At 42.4% G+C, this 17,880-nt stretch overlaps 1 protein-coding gene across 11 annotated transcripts in view; it reads right to left on the bottom strand.

Moving 5' to 3' along the window:
• The window catches only part of RIPK1 (receptor interacting serine/threonine kinase 1), a 40,986-nt gene extending 23,470 nt beyond the window's left edge, over positions 1 to 17,516 (bottom strand). For 2 of the 11 annotated variants that reach the window (XM_048225664.2, XM_057304776.1), the window contains exons 1-5: positions 15,491 to 17,516; positions 6,856 to 6,985; positions 4,677 to 4,896; positions 3,747 to 3,903; positions 660 to 797 (exon numbers count right to left, since the gene is read on the bottom strand). In XM_048225664.2, coding sequence (XP_048081621.1) covers positions 660 to 797; positions 3,747 to 3,903; positions 4,677 to 4,828 — 447 coding nt within the window. In that variant the 5' untranslated portion in view covers positions 4,829 to 4,896; positions 6,856 to 6,985; positions 15,491 to 17,516. Of the gene's footprint in view, positions 1 to 659; positions 798 to 3,746; positions 3,904 to 4,676; positions 4,897 to 6,855; positions 6,986 to 15,490 lie in introns of those variants that run through there. The other 9 variants (XM_057304778.1, XM_048225665.2, XM_057304779.1 and 6 more) reach the window with 9 other exon arrangements.
• Between the last annotated feature and the right edge of the window lie 364 nt (positions 17,517 to 17,880).

The raw sequence follows: 17,880 nt of genomic DNA, 5'->3' as shown, positions 1-17,880 counted from the left end.
ATACAGTTACGAAGAAATCAAAGATGACAGTTCCACTTTTGCCTCTAGGAATCCAAGCATATGGGTATGGGTTTTGGCATGTGATGATCTAAAATCCCCAGATTTTAACATAAGAGATACATTAAGAAATGTTATTAATGTAAAGAAGGAACCTTCTTTCATAGCCGTAGGAATAAAAATCTGTCCAAGACTAGAAGGAAGTGTTAGAAGCAGAATCTTGTAGTAGAAGGATGCCTGCGTAAGCAGTTCCTGAGTTCGCCCCCAAATGCTGCTTCCCCTTTCAGATTCTCGTGCTTGGATTCCTGCTGCCAAAACCAATTAGATGTGACGTTCCACCTAGTTAAATCTGCTCTTGAGTGAACAAGAGGAAAGTCTCCTCCCTTTGTTCCCTTTACTACAATGGAGTAAGTTACAGTTAAAAAAAAAAAACTGTTAAAAAATGTAGATGAGAGTAAATAAATAAGCAAATAATATGAACTCCATCGAGTCTGTATCTTTCTTGTCAATGCTTGGCAGAACCTTCCAGCACCACTGTCGCCAGTTCTAAGCTGAGTGAGGTCTTCCTTTAGGGGGTCTACCAGGTACAAAAATGGATTTATAGCAGAGAATTAAAACTAAAATCAGCCCAATCTTCTAGAAACCTTCAGATTATGATTTACCTTAATGTGAAAGTCATCATCAACGAGGATATTTTCAGGCTTTAGGTCCTTGTGTATTACGCCTTGTCCATGTAAGTAGCACATCCCTTCAACAGTTTCCATAATTATCCTTCCTTTTACAGAAAGGGGGATACTGACCTAAAACAAGTGACATTAAGTCTATGAAATGGAAAGGTAAGTCAAACAGGCCAAAGCGACTGCTTTATTCAAGAGTAGTGGGGTCTGAACCTGAGGATATACAGATCTTCCTCGACATACAATGGGGTTATGTCCTAATAAACCCATCATAAGTTCACGATATCATAAGTCAAAAATGTGTTTAATACATGTAACCTCCTGGACATCATAGCTTAGCCTTGCCTATCTTAAATCTGCTTAGAACTCTTATATTAGCCTTAGTTGGGCAAAAGCATCTAACACAGAGCCTATTTTAGGATAAAATGGTGAATATCTCATGTAATGGACTGATACTGCACAGCAAGTGAGAAACAGAAGGGCTGTGTGAGTAACAGAACGGTTGTGAGTGTATCAGGTGTCTACCATGTGCTCACACGGCTCCCTGTCCCTGCCCAGCATCATGAGAGCGGATCATTACGCAGGCTGCGAGCCCAGGAAAAGATCCGCGTTCAAAATTCAAAGTATGGTTTCCACTGAACGCCCACTGCTTCTGACCATCATAAAGTGAAAAAATCAAACCATAAGTTGGGGACCACCTGTAGTTACCGGGATTCCTTCTATCGTGCTCTGCAGCACTGCCATCGCTGTAAAAGGAGCCCTTTCGTGTTCTTTCACGTAAAAATAAAACTTTCATGCCAATACGGTAATATATTAAAATGCCTTAAAATTAAGCCCCTTGAGAGAACATGAGGAGGAGGAGGATTGTAATATGCATCCTTACACCGAGCACAGCCTAGAACTGCCTAGAACTGTTGAATGAAGGGAAAAACAAATAAACAAAAAACAGGCATTTTCTACAGTGCGTGGATATATGCTACTATATACTAAATAGATGAACGCTGTCACAGAAGTGTGGATATGAAATAATACTGAGAAAAGGACTCAAAAGATTCTCAGTGTGCTCACACTGATCACAGACACGTAAAGATTGACCCGTGAGAGATCATGATGTTAGAACAATGCTGGAGTGAAGTTAGTAGCTATTTGGTAATTTGGTATCGGATACTTCGGCAGGTCTTTGTAAATTCACAAGTCATTCTTACTTAACAATTGTATTCTAGTTACATAAATACCAACGTTAATATAGAGAATTCCAAACCATCAGTGTTGCTTAACACCGAAAAATGTAAACCGTTGTGTGTCTGTGCGGTCTCTAGTTTACAAACAGGCTGTTTCCTAAAAATGTATGTATAGCTTGGTTGTTGGTAAACAGGACAAAAATTTAAATGATGGAAGTCAGAATCCCAAGTCAACCCCCCAAACCATATTTAAAACCCATCATGTAGGGGCGCCTGGGTGGCATAGCAGTTGAGCGTCTGCCTTCGGCTCAGGGCGTGATCCCGGTGATCTGGGATCGAGCCCCACATCGGGCTCTTCTGCTATGAGCCTGCTTCTTCCTCTCCCATTCCCCCTGCTTGTGTTCCCTCTCACGCTGGCTGTCTCTATCTCTGTCGAATAAATACATAAAATCTTTAAAAAAAATAAAAATAAAAAATAAAAAATAAAACCCATCATGTAGTTGAGTTGGTAACCTGATCACCACCACCCAAGAAAGAGCCGAGATTTTCCCTTCTTCCTGGGTATACTTTGGACGTAGGAAAAAATTCTGAGCAAGCCAAGGAAATGCCCTTCTCCTTCCCCTCTCTGCTTTTCTCCCTTACATCCTCCTGAATTCTTCTGGAGCCCAAACTAGTCCACCTTATCTTCACCTGATCAGCAGAACGCCTCTTGTCGCACAGGATTTATCTCCCAATCAAAATGCCTATTTACTTATGCAGCAGCTGGTCTAAGCTAGTTCTGGCGAGAAGAGCAATCTCATTCAATTATAACACAATGTGTATAGGTGAACATCTCTTCCCCTTCCCACAGGTGTCTGCGGGAGATGTCTGGGGCTTAGAAGAACTGAAGAACGGGCATAACCTCAGGCAGTGGTGGGGGAGGGAGAAGATGGGGGGGATATTTGCCTTACAGACTGCCACAGCCCACCACTCCCACATGCAATCTACGCTTTGGCCAAATCTAGTTATTTGCAGTGTCCTAAATTTGGCATATTCTCTTTCCTTTGCCATTCTCTCACCTGGAACACATATTTCCCGATTCTCTGCTTGTCCTTCAGGCTTTGGCTTAAGCATCCTCCTTCTGGAAGCCCTTCTTATCTATTCCACACTGAAGTGAATGCCTCTGTTCCCAACAGCACGCTGGGAAATGTCTACCCAAACACCATTATGCCCTACCGTTCCCTCCTTAGCTGTCCGTGGGAGGTCCGCGTCTGTGTCCTATTTGCCATTGCCTCCTGAACAGCCAGCACCAGGCCTTGCTCTAATAGGTAGATAAACTCTAAAAAAACGCTTTAGTAAAGCGATGTGGTTTTCATAAACATTTTTCTTTTCTTATTTTAAGTCTTACTTATCCAGTGTTGTTGCCTCTAATGCTCTATATTTGGCCTCTACGTTTCTCAAGTGGTATCAAAGAGCAATCATGAATATTCCGTCTCCACATACAGCGGTGTCGAGCCTACATCCTCCAGTCTGCTCATGGTGACCCAGGAGGCATAGGCCTCAGGTCAGACGGCGGGCTTCAGGAAGACAGTGGCTGTCCCTGCACTGTGGCTGCTGGACCGGCTGACCAAAGCTAGCTACAGCACGGGGACACGGGGGGACCTCCCCTAGCGGGCGGCACAGACAGCGGTCGGCGAGGACCGACAGCGAGGCAAGGCCACCTTCTGGGCAGCGGAAATCCACACATTCTCACCAGGGGCTGACTTCAGAAAATCCAAACTATGTAGCAACTCACAAGGGGGTCATTTGACACCCACAAGCTGCAAAAGAACCAACACAGCGGCGAGAAGCATCACGGACGAGCCGCGCCCGGGCGGCGGTGTGGGGCCAGCGCGCCGCGAGCCCTCGTTACCTCCGCCTTCAGAACGTGCATGAGGTTGCCCTTCTCCATGTACTCCATCACCAGGGAGTAGTTGCCTTCTTCTATGATGACGCCCAGGAGCTTCACCACCCGACTGTGTCTCAGCCTGTGCATCATCTTGCCCTCCTCAAGCAGGGACTCGTTGTACCTGCGGGACGGAAAGGCGCTGAGAAGATGCGCGGAGTTAGCGCGCTCGTGCCTTGTGCCCCCGAGAAACGCATCCCGTGCTGGTGCTGCCGCCCGTGCGTGCACTGATCTCTCCCAGGCCCAGAGCACGGGCGTCCGCAGGCACAGGAGCTTCTCGTTCCTGGCCCGGATGGGCAGCGAGCGCTCAAGACACATCAGAGCAGTGAACGAATGAATGCAAAGTACCCGAAGAGCCGCAACGAGACGCAGCCGAACAAAGGGCTGCGTGAGATGGCATGCCAGAAAATGCAGCCTCTCTGGGTAGCCACTCTGGCAAGAAGAGAGGGAAGTAAAACAAGTCCACCAACTGCTTTAAAGAGAGGGCTTCTCGAACCTCTAATTAATGGGCTAGCTTTTTTTTTCCTATACGTAGGGCTGGCCCCCGCCCCCCAAACAGTGCAGCAGGTACCCAAGTCTCTCAAGGACCCCTCCCTCTGTCTTCTCGTTGCCTCCCTCCCTCATCTCCTTCCCTTTCTTTCATTCCTTCCCTTCGCTTCTCTTCCACTGTCTACTAGCTGTGAGCTTTGGTCGCTCTGAATCCTCATTCAGCGGTACGGGGACAATAATAACCAGCTCGCAGGGTTACTGGACAGAAAGTGCGCCCGCGGACACACCGCAGTCTGTCTCCTTCTAACGCCTGGGCCATGCTTATCACTGCCCTGCCCTGAACCGCCACAGTAATTCTTCCCACCGCCAGCCCCTAATTTGGCCCACCTGCCTCTACTCCCAACTCACTCAGTGCGTTTGGGCCCGGTGTACACCTTTTTCAGGATCACGAGTCCATGGGATCTGTGTAAACACAAAGACACCTTTCCGAAGCCCCCGCTGTCCAGATGCTCCTTTTCCAAAAAGTCACTAGATTTCATCTTAATGTCATCCAAGGACATGGCTGGTGTCCTTGTGACTCCTCAGAATGGCCAGAAATGTACCACGTTTTCCCCCTCAGAGCTGCGCCCTGTAAAACAAAACAAAACCAAGAGGACATCTCAGGGCAAAAAGTCATTATTCAAAAACATGTAAAGTTCCACCATGTGCTTGGTGTGCCTTAATTTTTTTTTTTTTGAGGATATACATAGTTCGTAAGATGAACTGTTTGTCATATTTTCCAAGATCATAGAAAACCACAAGTTTTATTCCCTTAAACTTCCATCCAGCAGATACAACAGCAACACAGAGGACTAGAAACATTTTAAAATCTCCTGCTGCAAAAGACCTATCTGTGTGGGATAACGTAACACAAACACCCATTCAAATGCACGGATAGGCCCAAGAGAAAGGAAAATTAACTACAGAGACTAAAAAGAAAAGATTAGGCACTGGACCCCGGGGCAGTGGCCCACATGGTGGCGGCAATGGACCGAATGTTTGTGTCACCCAACTTCGTTTGCTGAAGCTCTAACTCCACTGTGATAATATTAGGAAGTGGGGTCTTTGGGAGGTAATTGGGTCATAAAAGTGAAAGCCTCATTAGGGTCCTTATAAAAGATGTAAGAGCTCTCTTTCTCTCTCTCCCTCTCTCTCTCCACTATGTGAGGATACAAGAAGAGGACAGTCATCTGCAAACCAGGACACATGCCCTCACCAGACACTGAATCTACTGGCACCTCGATATGGGACTTCCAGCCTCCAGAACTGTGAGAAATAAATGTCCACTGTTTAAGCCCCCCAGTCAATAATTTGTTATAGCAGCTGAACTAAGACAGTGGCCCTGTTGTGCATGGCCAATCTTGACATCCAAAGGTCAAGGTTTAATGCAGCCAGGGACAGGAGACGAGATCATGGCATGCAAGAAAAGATGTTTGAAACAGAGACTCCCCCACCCCTCCCCGAACATGGCACTCATCAATGAAAGGCTGGACAGGGAAAAAGCTAGTCCACTAGCAAAGGAAATTGCTTGTCTTAGGACATGTGGTGTAAAAAAAAAGTCTTGAAGTGAGTTTATAACCTTGGGCCTATCCTCACATAGATTTGGGCTTCGAATTTATACTCCTCCTATGGCCAAAATTGTCCAAACTAAGAATTTTTAAAAATTCCTTTTTTTTTTTTTTAAAGATTTTATTTATTTATTCATTCGACAGAGATAGAGACAGCCAGCGAGACAGTGAACACAAGCAGGGGGAGTGGGAGAGGAAGAAGCAGGCTCCTAGCGGAGGAGCCTGATGTGGGGCTCGATCCCAGAACGCCGGGATCACGCCCTGAGCCGAAGGCAGACGCTTAACCGCTGTGCCACCCAGGCGCCCCTAAAAATTCCTTTTTTTAAAAGAATTGTCACAAATGGCAAGGCTACAGGCTGATGATATCGCCGAGTTAAGGGTAAAGCAAACAAACACTGCCAAGGAAGACCAGACAGAATTCCCACAAATAAAGTCTAACTTCACATTAGCTCCTGTTCCAAAATTACAAAACACAAAGGAAAAAGTTCAACATGAACAAAACCCAGCAGATACAACAGCAATATGAGACACCAAAGAATTTCAGGTAATTAAACTACTGAATACTCTCAGAAAATAACAGGTTTTAAGTAATTGTGAACAAAAATAATGAATTTGAAGAATATAAAAAGACCAATGCATTATCTAAAAAGAATAGAAAGGTGTAAAAAGGATGAGGATTTGGGGAATTTGGACATAAGTGCTATGAAGTCTACAGTGTACACAATCTCAGAACTGTTTGCTTCTCCTTCTTCCCTTCTTCCATTCATTTTCCCCAAACTGAAGAATAAAAACCCATGGGGGACCATAATGAGATACCATTATCACCTATCAGAATATCCACAATTAAAAAGGCTGACACCACCAAATACTGGGGAAGATAAGAAACAACTGGAATTCTCATACATTGTGAGTGGGAATATAAACTGGTACAAGCACTTTGAGAAAAGGTCTGGAGGTTTCTTATAAAACTAAAAATATACCTAAACTATGGCCAAGCAATTCGAATCCCAAAAGAAATGAAAATGTATGTCCCCAAAGACTTCTATGATGTTCACAGCAGCTTTATTCATGATAGCCCCAAACTGGAAACAGTAATGCATCCATAGGAGACTGGATAAAAAAAAAAAAAAAAAAAAAGGATTGTACATTCATACAATGGATCAGCAATAAAAAGCACTGAACTGCCAATACACACAACAAGGTGCATGAGTCACAAAAGCTGCTAAATAAAGGAGCCTAGTACAAGAGAACACCTGCTGTATAACGCCATCTATGCTACATGCTCAAACAAAGTAATCTCTGTTGGAAAAGGAGCACTTTTCCAGGGACAGGTTGCCCAGGGACAGGGTGAGGACTGCATGGTTTGGACATGAGGAAACTTTCTGGTGTGATGGTAATGCTCTACCATCTTGGTGGGGGTTAGGGTTACACAGGCATAAGCTTGTGTCAATACTCAGCAAATGTGCTGTGGGCAAATCTTGCATCAAAAGAAAAATTTGTAAACATACCGAACTCTAGTTAATGGTGTGCATGCTGAAAATATTTAGAAGGAAGGGTACTGATATCTACAATTTACTTTGCAGACAGACTAGTGGATAAAGAATGCGGTAAACAGATACTCTGTGATAAAGCAGGCCAAATAAAATAATATTGACAGTAGACACAAAAAAGTTCACTGTAAAATTTTTTTAAATTTGTTGCTACATTTCTATTTTTATTTATTTTTTTCCCATATATTCCTCACCCAGTTTCTAACAGTACATATGTCAACACTAAGAAACCGACACTGTACATTACTATTAACTTAAACACCCTACTTGATTCTGATATTACCCAGTTTTTCATGAATGCACTTTTCTGTTCTAGGATCCAATCCAGAATACTACATTGCCTTTCGTAGCTCGTGATTTTTTAATTTTTTAAAACTTTTTGACCACCTTCATCCATTCCTCCCAGCCCCTGCCTCTGGCAACCCCCAATCTGTTCCCTGGATGTATGAGCTTCTTTTTTTTTTTTTAAGATTCCACATACAAGTGAGATCATGCAGTATTTGTCTTTCTGACATTTCACTTAGCATAATGCCCTCAAGGTCCATCTATGTTGTCACAAATAGCAAGATTTCCTTCTTTTTTTACAGCTGAATAATATATATATAAATCACATCTTCATTCATCTACTGATGGACTTTTAAGATATTTCCATATCTTGGCTATTGTAATTAATGCTGCTATGAACATAGGAGTGCGTATGTCTTTTTGAGTTCGTGTTTTTGTTTTCTTTGAGTAAATACTCAGAATTTTTTGAGGAAACTTCATACTGTTTCCACAGTGGCTGAAACAATTCACATTCTCACCAACACCATACAGTTTCCCTTTTCTCCACATCCTTGCCAGCACTTGTTATCTTGTCTGTATGATAACAGCAGTTCTAAGAGATGTGACGTTCTATCTCATTGTGGTTTTGTTTGCATTTCCCTGATGATGAGTGATGCTGACCATCTTTTCATGTGTCTGTTGGCCATCTGTATGTCTTCTTTGGAGAAATGTCTATTTGGATCTTCTGCTAATTTTTTAGTTGAATTTTTTTTTTTTTTTTTGCTATGAAGTTGTATGAGTTCTTTATATATTTTGGATATTAAGCTCTTAACAGATATATGATTTGCAAATATTTTCTCCCATTCAGTAGGTTGCCTTTTCATTTTGTTGATGGTGTCCTTTACTGCAAAGAAGCTTTTTCATTTGATGTAGTCCCACTTGTTTATTTTTCCTTTCGTTGCTTTTATTTTTGGTGTCAGATTCAAAAAATCATTGCCAACACCTGTGTTAAGGAGCTTACTGCCTGTGGTTTCTTCTAGAAGTTCTATGGTTTCAGATGTTACATTCAAGTCTTTAACCCATTTCGAATTAATTTCTTTGTATGGTGTAAGATAGTGGTCCAGTTTCATTCTTTTGTATGTGGCTGTCCAATTTTCCCAACACTATTTCTTGAACGGATTGTCTTTTTCCCATTGCATATTCTTGGCTTATCTGTCGTAAATTAAATGACCACACGTGTAAGTTTATTTCTGGGCTCTCTATTCTGTTCCGCTGATCTATGGGTCTCTTTTCATGCCAACACCACACTATTTTAATTACCACAGCATTGTAATAAAGTCTGAAATCAGGGAGTATGATGCCTCCAGTTTTGTTCTTCTTTCTCAAGATTGCTTTGCTGATTCAGGGTCTTTTGTGGTTCCATACATATTTTAGGACTGTCTGTTCTATTTCTGTGAAAAATGCCATTGGAATGTTAACAGAGATTGCTTTCAATCTGTATATTGGTTTGGGTAGTATGGACATTTTAATAATATTAATTCTTCCAATCCACAAGCATGGACTATCTCTCCACTTATTTGTGTCTTCTTCAATTTCTTTCCTTAGTATCTTGTAGTTTTCAGTACACAGATCTTTCACCTCCTCAGCTAACTTTATTCCTAGGCCCCCTTTTTTTTTCCTTTGATGCAACTGTAAACAGAACTATTTTCCTAATTTCTCTATACATTATTAGTGTATAGAAACACAACAGATTTTTGTATATTGATTTTGTACCCTTTAACATTACCCAAATCACTTATTCTAATAGTTTTTTGATGGAATCTTCATGGTTTCCTATATATATTATCATATCTTCTGCAAATAGTGACAGCTTTGCTTTTTTCTTTCCAATCTGGATGCCTTTTATTTCTTTTTCTTGCCTAACTGTTGTGGCTATGACTTCCAATATTATGGTTTTTTTAAACATTTTTTAAAAGATTTTATTTATTTATTTGACAGAGAGAGAGAGAGAGAGAGTACAAGTAAGGGGTGCAGCAGGCGAGGGAGAGGGCGAAGCAGACTCCCCACTGAGCAGGGAGCCCCATGCGGGGCTTGACCCCAGAACTCTGGGATCACCACCTGAGCCAAAGGCAGACGCTTAACTGACTGAGACACCCAGGCACCCCGACTCCCAATATTATGTTGAATAAAAGTGGCAAGAGTGGGCATCCTTGTCCTGTTCCTGATCTTAGAGAAAAAGCCTTTAGCTTTTCACTATTGAGTATGATAAAATCTTTTGAACTTTTCACTTTGAAATTTTTCATAATAAAATAATGTGAGGCAGGAAGTTTAAAAAGAAAAGTACCTGAGGGATTTCTGAAAATGCATGGCCTGATAGTGGTCTTGTGTTGTGGCCTGTGGCACTCTGGCTCAGGATACCACCTGCACCTTGTACAAAGGCTGTGGGCAGACCATGTCACTCCAACAAAGCTCACATATCAGCACAGTAGACAACACTATGGACCATATTTCTGTAACATGAGACATTGTCAAACAAGAGGAATCACCCTCTAGAAAGAAGCACATCTATGTATGGGGTAGACAGGGGGTGGGGGAGGCCCAGATAAAGGGCTTGAAGATGAGAAGCAGAGGGTGGTGATGGTTCTGAGGCAGGCATTGAAGGAGAGATAGCAGCATCGTATTACTGTCGAAGAGGACAGGCCTTTCTCTTTTGGATATGAACTCTAGCTCTGTAATTTGTTAGCCCCATGACTTGTGTAACTTTACAAGCCTCAATTTCCTCATTTCCAAAAGGAAAACAGATTTGTTGCTTGCTTAATGGTTCTGGCTATGGTTGGACCAGCTGCACATTTATCCACATTTCTCCCATTTCAATGGACTTTGAGAATGCCAGTGTGCAGCAGGGATCCTTTGCTCAGCAGTTCTCTACTGATCCACTCTTGTGAGAATGGCAGAGTGGGGGGAGATAGAGTAATTTGTTCCACTCTTCCCTACAACCGTCTGAGGAAACAGTCCTCCTGACCCATCCTCATCATCCTTCAGGTCTCAATGAAATGTCATTTCCTCAAGGAAGCCATCCTAGGTTTTCCCGTTAGACATTTTCATAGCACCCTTTATTTCTCCCTTGAAACAGTTAAGATAGCTGTAATTTGAGAACTATTTCTAATTAATCACACAGGAGGCAGGAAACTATGTTGTACACTGTCTGTAGTGCCTAGGACAAAACCGGACATATGGCAGGATGCCTGTTCTTGCCATTTGTACTCAACATAATGTTGGAAGTCCTAGCCAGAGCAATTAGGCAAGAAAAAGAAATAAAAGGTATCCAAATTGGAAAGAAAAAAGCTAAGCTGTTTCTATTTGCAGAAGACATGATATTATATATAGGAAACCATGAAGACTCCATGTGTCCTAGTTGGTCATTAAACGTATAATTATTTTTTAAAAAGAAATACTTAGTTGCCCAAAAATAAAGGTACAGTTAAATGAATTACGGGACATTCAAAGATGGAATGTCATCTAACCATTCAAAATTATAGGTAAAAATAAAAAATATATTTACAGGTAGATGGCTATATATACATATAGATACACACACAGAAAAAAAAAAAAGACAGAAGACACCAATATGTTAGCAAGGACTATATTTGGATAGTACAGTGATTTTTACTTTCTTCTGTACACTTTTACATTTTCAAAATTTCCTAAAATAAGCATAAATTACATTTATAATAAAACTTATTTCTTAAAGACAATAATTACTTCACTCAGTATTTCTTTAATCAAATCAGAGATGCTGAGACAGATTATTTACTACAACAGTCCTGGCAACATTACACAGAACAGCAAAAACATACAAAAACAATTTACATACACAGAAGAGAGAATAAGTCACAGCCCATCCATACTCTGAATTACATCTAGAAGTTTTCTAAAATACTACTGTGTATGACCTTTTAAAAAAGGTTCACAGACAGTGTAAAGAAATAGGAAGGCATTATTAACTGTAAAATATGCCATCCGAGTTAAAGATTTCAACTTTTTTTTGAGGAGTTCTACTTGCTCTCTCTCCTTCAGCCAAGGTCTTGTCTCCTGGAATTTGCCAGGACCAACCAGGATTTGCAGTGCCTCCCGTCAGCATGATGGACCTCAAGGAACGAGGCCTCCTGGTGATTCCACTGCACTTTGTGAAGTTGGCTCCTGACCCAAGTCAGTTCTGCTCTCAGTCCGGCAGTTTGTTGGATTAGTCTGACCTTTATCTTACGCTACTCCTGCATGGTTCCCAGTGATTTCGTTTGCTTTTACTGCTTTTGCTCCTTTTTTTCCCCATGAACAATTCAACTTTATAAGCACTGAATATCTTAGGAAGGTCTTGTGAGTGGTTTAGATACCCAACAGTCACAAAAACACTGAATGTAGACAGGCAGAAAACAACACTATAAAGCCACGTTACAGAGTAATTAATGAAAGCACACTGCCCTCTTATATCATCTTATGATAACTAATTTCAACTAATAATGTAATCGTGTCCATTTTAATGGGATTTCTTAATGTTTTTTGCATAAACAGATGTTAATTCAGGGACTCAGGAAAGCCAATTTTGTCCACTGAAATTAATCGAAAATTTCAAGAAATTTCATAAATTCCTAAAATTTCTTCTAAGGAAGGGTAAGTCTACATATCAAAATACTCACATCTATATTCAATTTTGTTTGTCAATTATACCTCAATAAAACTAGGGGAAATACAAATAAATAATAAATAATAATACCACGAACAAAGGCAGAATTAATTTCTGATATTAACAGGTAGGATAGTGGTTACTATAAGATAGAAGACAAGAGATAGTGAATGAGAAGACAGAGGCACAAGAGGCTTCAGGGATGATGGCAATGTTCTATTTCTTAACCTGGGTAATGTTCATTTTGTGATACCTCATAAAGCTGTACAACTATGAAAAGTGCATTACCCATTGATTATGTTACACTTTTTTTTTTTTAAAGATTTTATTTATTTATTCAACAGAGATAGAGACAGCCAGTGAGAGAGGGAACACAAGCAGGGGGAGTGGGAGAGGAAGAAGCAGGCTCATAGCGGAGGAGCCTGATGTGGGGCTCGATCCCACAACACCGGGATCACTCCCTGAGCCAAAGGCAGACGCTTAACCGCTGTGCCACCCAGGCGCCCCTGATTATGTTACACTTTAATTTAAAAAAGTTTTAAAACAACTTTAAAAATATTCATACTTACCTTTCAGTGATAGAAGACTATTTTTTTAAATTTTTCAATGATGATCATACATCAAGAATCAGAAAACATCAGTTGCCTACCTGTCATCGCCTTCCTTTCCCCTGCTGATAGAACTCTGATTTTACTTCAAGTATCCAATGTGGACTTCTCGAAGGTTCTTTGATTATAATGGCTTAATGCTTTGCCCCAAATAAACAAGAGCTCCGAGTAAGGAAGAACCAAAGGAAGAGCGAAGGACAGGACTGGAGGAGTTCAACCAGGCATTATCATATACATTAACACATTATGACCCCATGAAGTAAGTTTTATTCTTATCATTCCAATTTAGAAATAAAGAAACTAAAATCTGTAATTAAATGATTCACCTAAAGTGGCAGATCCTGGCACTGAACCTTTGTTTTTCATTCAAACTTCCACTATCAAGTCACTAACACATGCAACTTCTCTTGATAGCAAACTATAATCCTTGTTAAAATCACGTTCAAAGACTCAACCTTACAGCCTTGCTCACCTATATTAAATGAATAAGCTACAGTCAGAAACATGGGGAATGCACAGACTAAATTCTAAAAACATAACAAAATATGTGGTTCAAAATCAGTATTTTACAGGTTAATGCAGTCAATCATTTTTGCCAGAGTATAACATACAACCAAAGCATGGGAACCTATATATATTTTTTCAAATTCCAGATCCTATTGGTGGTATTAACATATTATGGATTAATAAGCACCAAATAGTAGTTTGCCATTTTGGAAGTTGATATTTTAGGAATTTTTCTTGATTCTCATTAATATTTACATTTTTTAAAACTTATTTTTATTTATTTATTTATTTTAAGATTTTATTTATTTATTTGACAGAGAGAGACAGCCAGGGAGAGAGGGAACACAAGCAAGGGGAGTGGGAGAGGAAGAGGCAGGCTCCCAGCGGAGGAGCCTGATGTGGAGCTCGATACCACTGAGCCGAAGGCAGACGCTTAACGACTGAGCCACCCAGGCGCCCCAATATTTACATTCTTAAAAGTGCAACATATTGGGGGAGCCTGGGTGACTGAGTTGGTTGGCGGCCTGACTCTTTGGCTCAGGTCATGATCTCAGGGTTGTGAGAATGAGCCCTGCATGGGGCTCCACTAGACGTGGGGCCTGCTTAAGATCCTCCCTCCCTCTGCTCCTATCCGCCCCCCCAAAAAGCGCAACATATCTTTGTGCCTCAATATAGTGAAGAGGAAAATGAAAATTAAAGTTAATCATTATTACTGTTTTATTGGCAACAACTGTAATGATACACCCTAAGTTTTATTTATTTTTTTAAATATTTTATTCATTTTTTTGAGAGAGAGAGCGCACATGAGCAGGGGGGAGGGGCAGAGGGAGAAGCAGACTTCCCGCTGAGCAGGGAGCCCTGTGCAGGACTGGGTCTCAGGACTCTGGGATCATGACCAGAGCCAAGGGCAGAGACTCAACCGGCGGAGCCACTCAGGCGCCTGATACACCCTAAATATTAAACAAACTTAGTCTTCACTTTTTGTGTTTAGAAGAGCTGCAGTTTCCCACATTTTTAATCGACTATAATTTCCTCCTTCCTCTGGCACCTACCTGGTGTTTACAAAATGCAGCTCAACGACTAAGTCACTCTACGTTCCAAAGGTTACTTGTGCCTCGATTTCCTCAGGTGTAATTCAAGGGAAGAATTAATATAGTCTAAAGACCAAAGGACTTCTGAAAAGTTGGTTGAATGTAACAGTCTCGGGCTTTGTCCAAGATAAAAAAGAGCTTAGGGCGAGGAAGAGCCAAATGATTAGCAAGAGACAAAGAAATAACCGCCTCCGCTCTTCATCCGTGGGGTTTTGTCAAATGTTAGGAAAGGAGGATGTAGCTTAACCTCCTCAAACCCTGACGAGATTCTTCAGTACTTCGGAAAAGCAAACGCCACTGACTACCTAAGACGTCTCCTATTGTTATGACATGCATCCCTTCTATCGCTGTGGCAGTGGACTCTTCCATTTGCCAGCTCACATTAAGATTATGCGGAAATGCTTTGCAAATGCTTTCCCTCTGCGACCCGCGCGCGCGAGGCCCCAAGGGCAAGAGTAAAAGCCCTTTCAAAGGCTTGGTAAGCAGTCCCAGCCCAGGACCAGTACATAATCCTATTATGGCAAGAGCTTGCGCCACCGTTATCTTAATGATACTGCAATAAAACTCATCATTGCTACGAAACAACGCCACACCGTCCTCCTGGCCCGAGGGTAGGTCTGCGCCCTCGGACGGAGTTAACACCTGGTGAGAAACATCTGGTGAGAAAGGAGCGCAGCTGGGATTTTGACAGTCCCGCAGCGGACTCAGCGAAATTCCATGCGCCCAGCCTGCCGCCCTACTTCCGGGAATACCGACGCCTTTCCCACAGCTCAACTTCCCCACCGCCGCGAGCCCCGCCCACCAACCGAAAGGCCCAGTCACTGCTAGACTTCCGGTGAACGCCGTCCCCGCCCACCGCCCGCCCGCCTAATCAGGAAACCCCACCCCTGCCTGGAAGCTGGTCCCTGGCGAACCTGGATGTGGTAGCCGCTGCCTCCGCGCAGACGCACCCAGTTATTTACTTTCGTTTCCGCGGCAAACTCCCCGAGGCCTGGGTAAGGAAGGAAACAAGCAGCGGTGGGAGAGTCCGAAATTACTCCGACGCCGCGACAGCCTCGCCAGGACAGGCAGGGGGCGGACGCCCGAGCCTGCCGCGGGGGTCTCCGGGCACAGAGCTCGTCGGGCTCGGGGAGGCACAGCCACAGAGTGGCAGCTCCTCTGCGCGCTCTCCGCGCCCGGCTCTGTGGGCCCCGCTGGTCAGTGCGCGTCCGGCCGCGCGGCCCGGGCTCCCTCCTTGCGGCGGGATGGCGGGATGGCGGGCTGGCGCACCTGCAGATGTGGGCCCGCCAGGACCGCCGCGCTCCGGGAGGCTCGGTCCGATGTCCGCGCCCTCTGGGTATCGAGTGAGGGTGCTGGGGCCGGGGAGAGGGCGTGGACTGCTCGCTCCGCCTCCGCGGGCTCCGGAATCCGGTAGGAGGAGAGCGCCTGCCCCGCGGCCAACCGGGCCTTGCACCCAGATTTTAAATTCCGGAGATGTCACCCAGAGGATCATGGCTTTACTTTGTTTTAAAGTCAGCTGGGAGGCCAAAAGAGGATATGTTACCTCGTCCTAGAAAACGCCGCCGCTGGGGAGAAGCAGCTTGGCCTCGGGGTAAGCACTGGTAGATTCCACCACTCCCCCCAACTTCCACTGTGAGCTCTCTGCGTTATCAACCCTGCAACCTTAGGCAAATTACCATCCTCTTATCTCCCTTCACCTGTGAAATGGGCATACTAAAATCCGCTCGGTGGAGCTGTGGAGGAAGAAATGCGATTTGATGCAGCCCTTTAGAATGGTGACTGGGAAGTCTCAAGCAAAATGGGAAATGCCATAGTGTTATATTAGAAAGCAAACTATACATAGCATGATTACATACTGTTGAAAGATACACACTTGACCACTGAACATCAGGGATTTGAACTGCACGGGACCACTTATAGGTGGATATTTTCGGTAAATACAGTAGAGTACTGTAAATGTATTTTCCTCATGATATTTTGAACATTTGCATTTCTGTAGTTTGTTAGAATACAGTATATATATATGCGTGTGTGTGTGTATATATATATATGACATAAAATATGTGTTAAATTGACTGTTAGTGTAAGACTTCCAGTCAACAATAGCCTTTTAATAAAGTTTTTTGGGGAGTCAGAAGTTATATGTCAGTTTTCAACTGTGTGGGGATGGGTGCCTCTAACCCTTGTATTCAGGGTCAAATGTATGCTTCAAGAGAATAAGAAGCCACAAGCTGGGAGAAAATATTTGCAAGACATCTGATAAAAGATTGTTATCCAAAATATACTAAAAATTCAACAATAAAAAAAGGAGCAACCCAATTAGAAAATGGGCAACAGATCTGAACAGACACCTCACCATATAGATGACAAACACATGAAAAGGTGCTTAGTATTATAGGTCATTAGGGAATTGTAAATTTGAAACAAGATACTACTACATACCTATTAGAATGGCTAAAATCTAAAACACTGATGATACATGTTGGTGAGGATGTGGAGCAAGAGGAATTCTCATTCATTGTTGGTGTGAGTGCAGATTGGTACATCCACTTTGGAAGAGAGTTGGGCATTAAAAGCTGAAAATAATCTTATTATATCATATGGTCCAGAAACCACATGCCTTGGTATTTACCCAAGTAAGTTGAAAGCTTATATCTACACAAAAATCTGACATGAATGTTTATAGCACATTTATTCCTAATTGATAAAACTTGGAAGTCAACCAAGATGTTCTTCAGTAGGCGAATATGCAAAATAGTTGTCCATCCATACAATGGAATATTAGTCACTTAAAAAAAAAAAAGCCATCAGGCCATGAAAAGGCATGAAGGAAGCTTAAATGATTATTTCTAGGTGAAAGCTAATCTGAAAAAGCTACATGATACATGATTCCAACTATATGACATTCTGGAGAAGGCAAAAATATAGAGGCAGTAAAAATAAAAATCAGGGATTGTCAGGTTTGCAGGGAGGTGGAGCACAGGATTTTTAGGGCAGCAAAACTATTCTGTATAATGCTACGATGGTGAATACATTATATATTATCAAAACCCACAAAAGCACAACAAAAAGAGTGAAACCAGATGTGAACTATGAACTTTGCATGAAACTGTTGTCAGTGTTGGTTGATTGATTATTAACACATATGCCACACTGGTGCAGAATGTTGATGGCAGGATAGTCTGTGTCTTTTGGGTCGGGGGGAGGTAAAATACGCAAGAGCATTCTGCTCTTTCCACTTAATTTTGCTTTGAAACTAAAACTGTTTAAAAAAAACTTGTTTATTTTTAAAATACCTATAAAA

This window comes from Ursus arctos, unplaced genomic scaffold (genome assembly GCF_023065955.2).
Source record: "Ursus arctos isolate Adak ecotype North America unplaced genomic scaffold, UrsArc2.0 scaffold_31, whole genome shotgun sequence".
Lineage (NCBI taxonomy): Eukaryota > Metazoa > Chordata > Mammalia > Carnivora > Ursidae > Ursus > Ursus arctos.
This window is presented reverse-complemented; position numbering and strand designations above follow the sequence as displayed.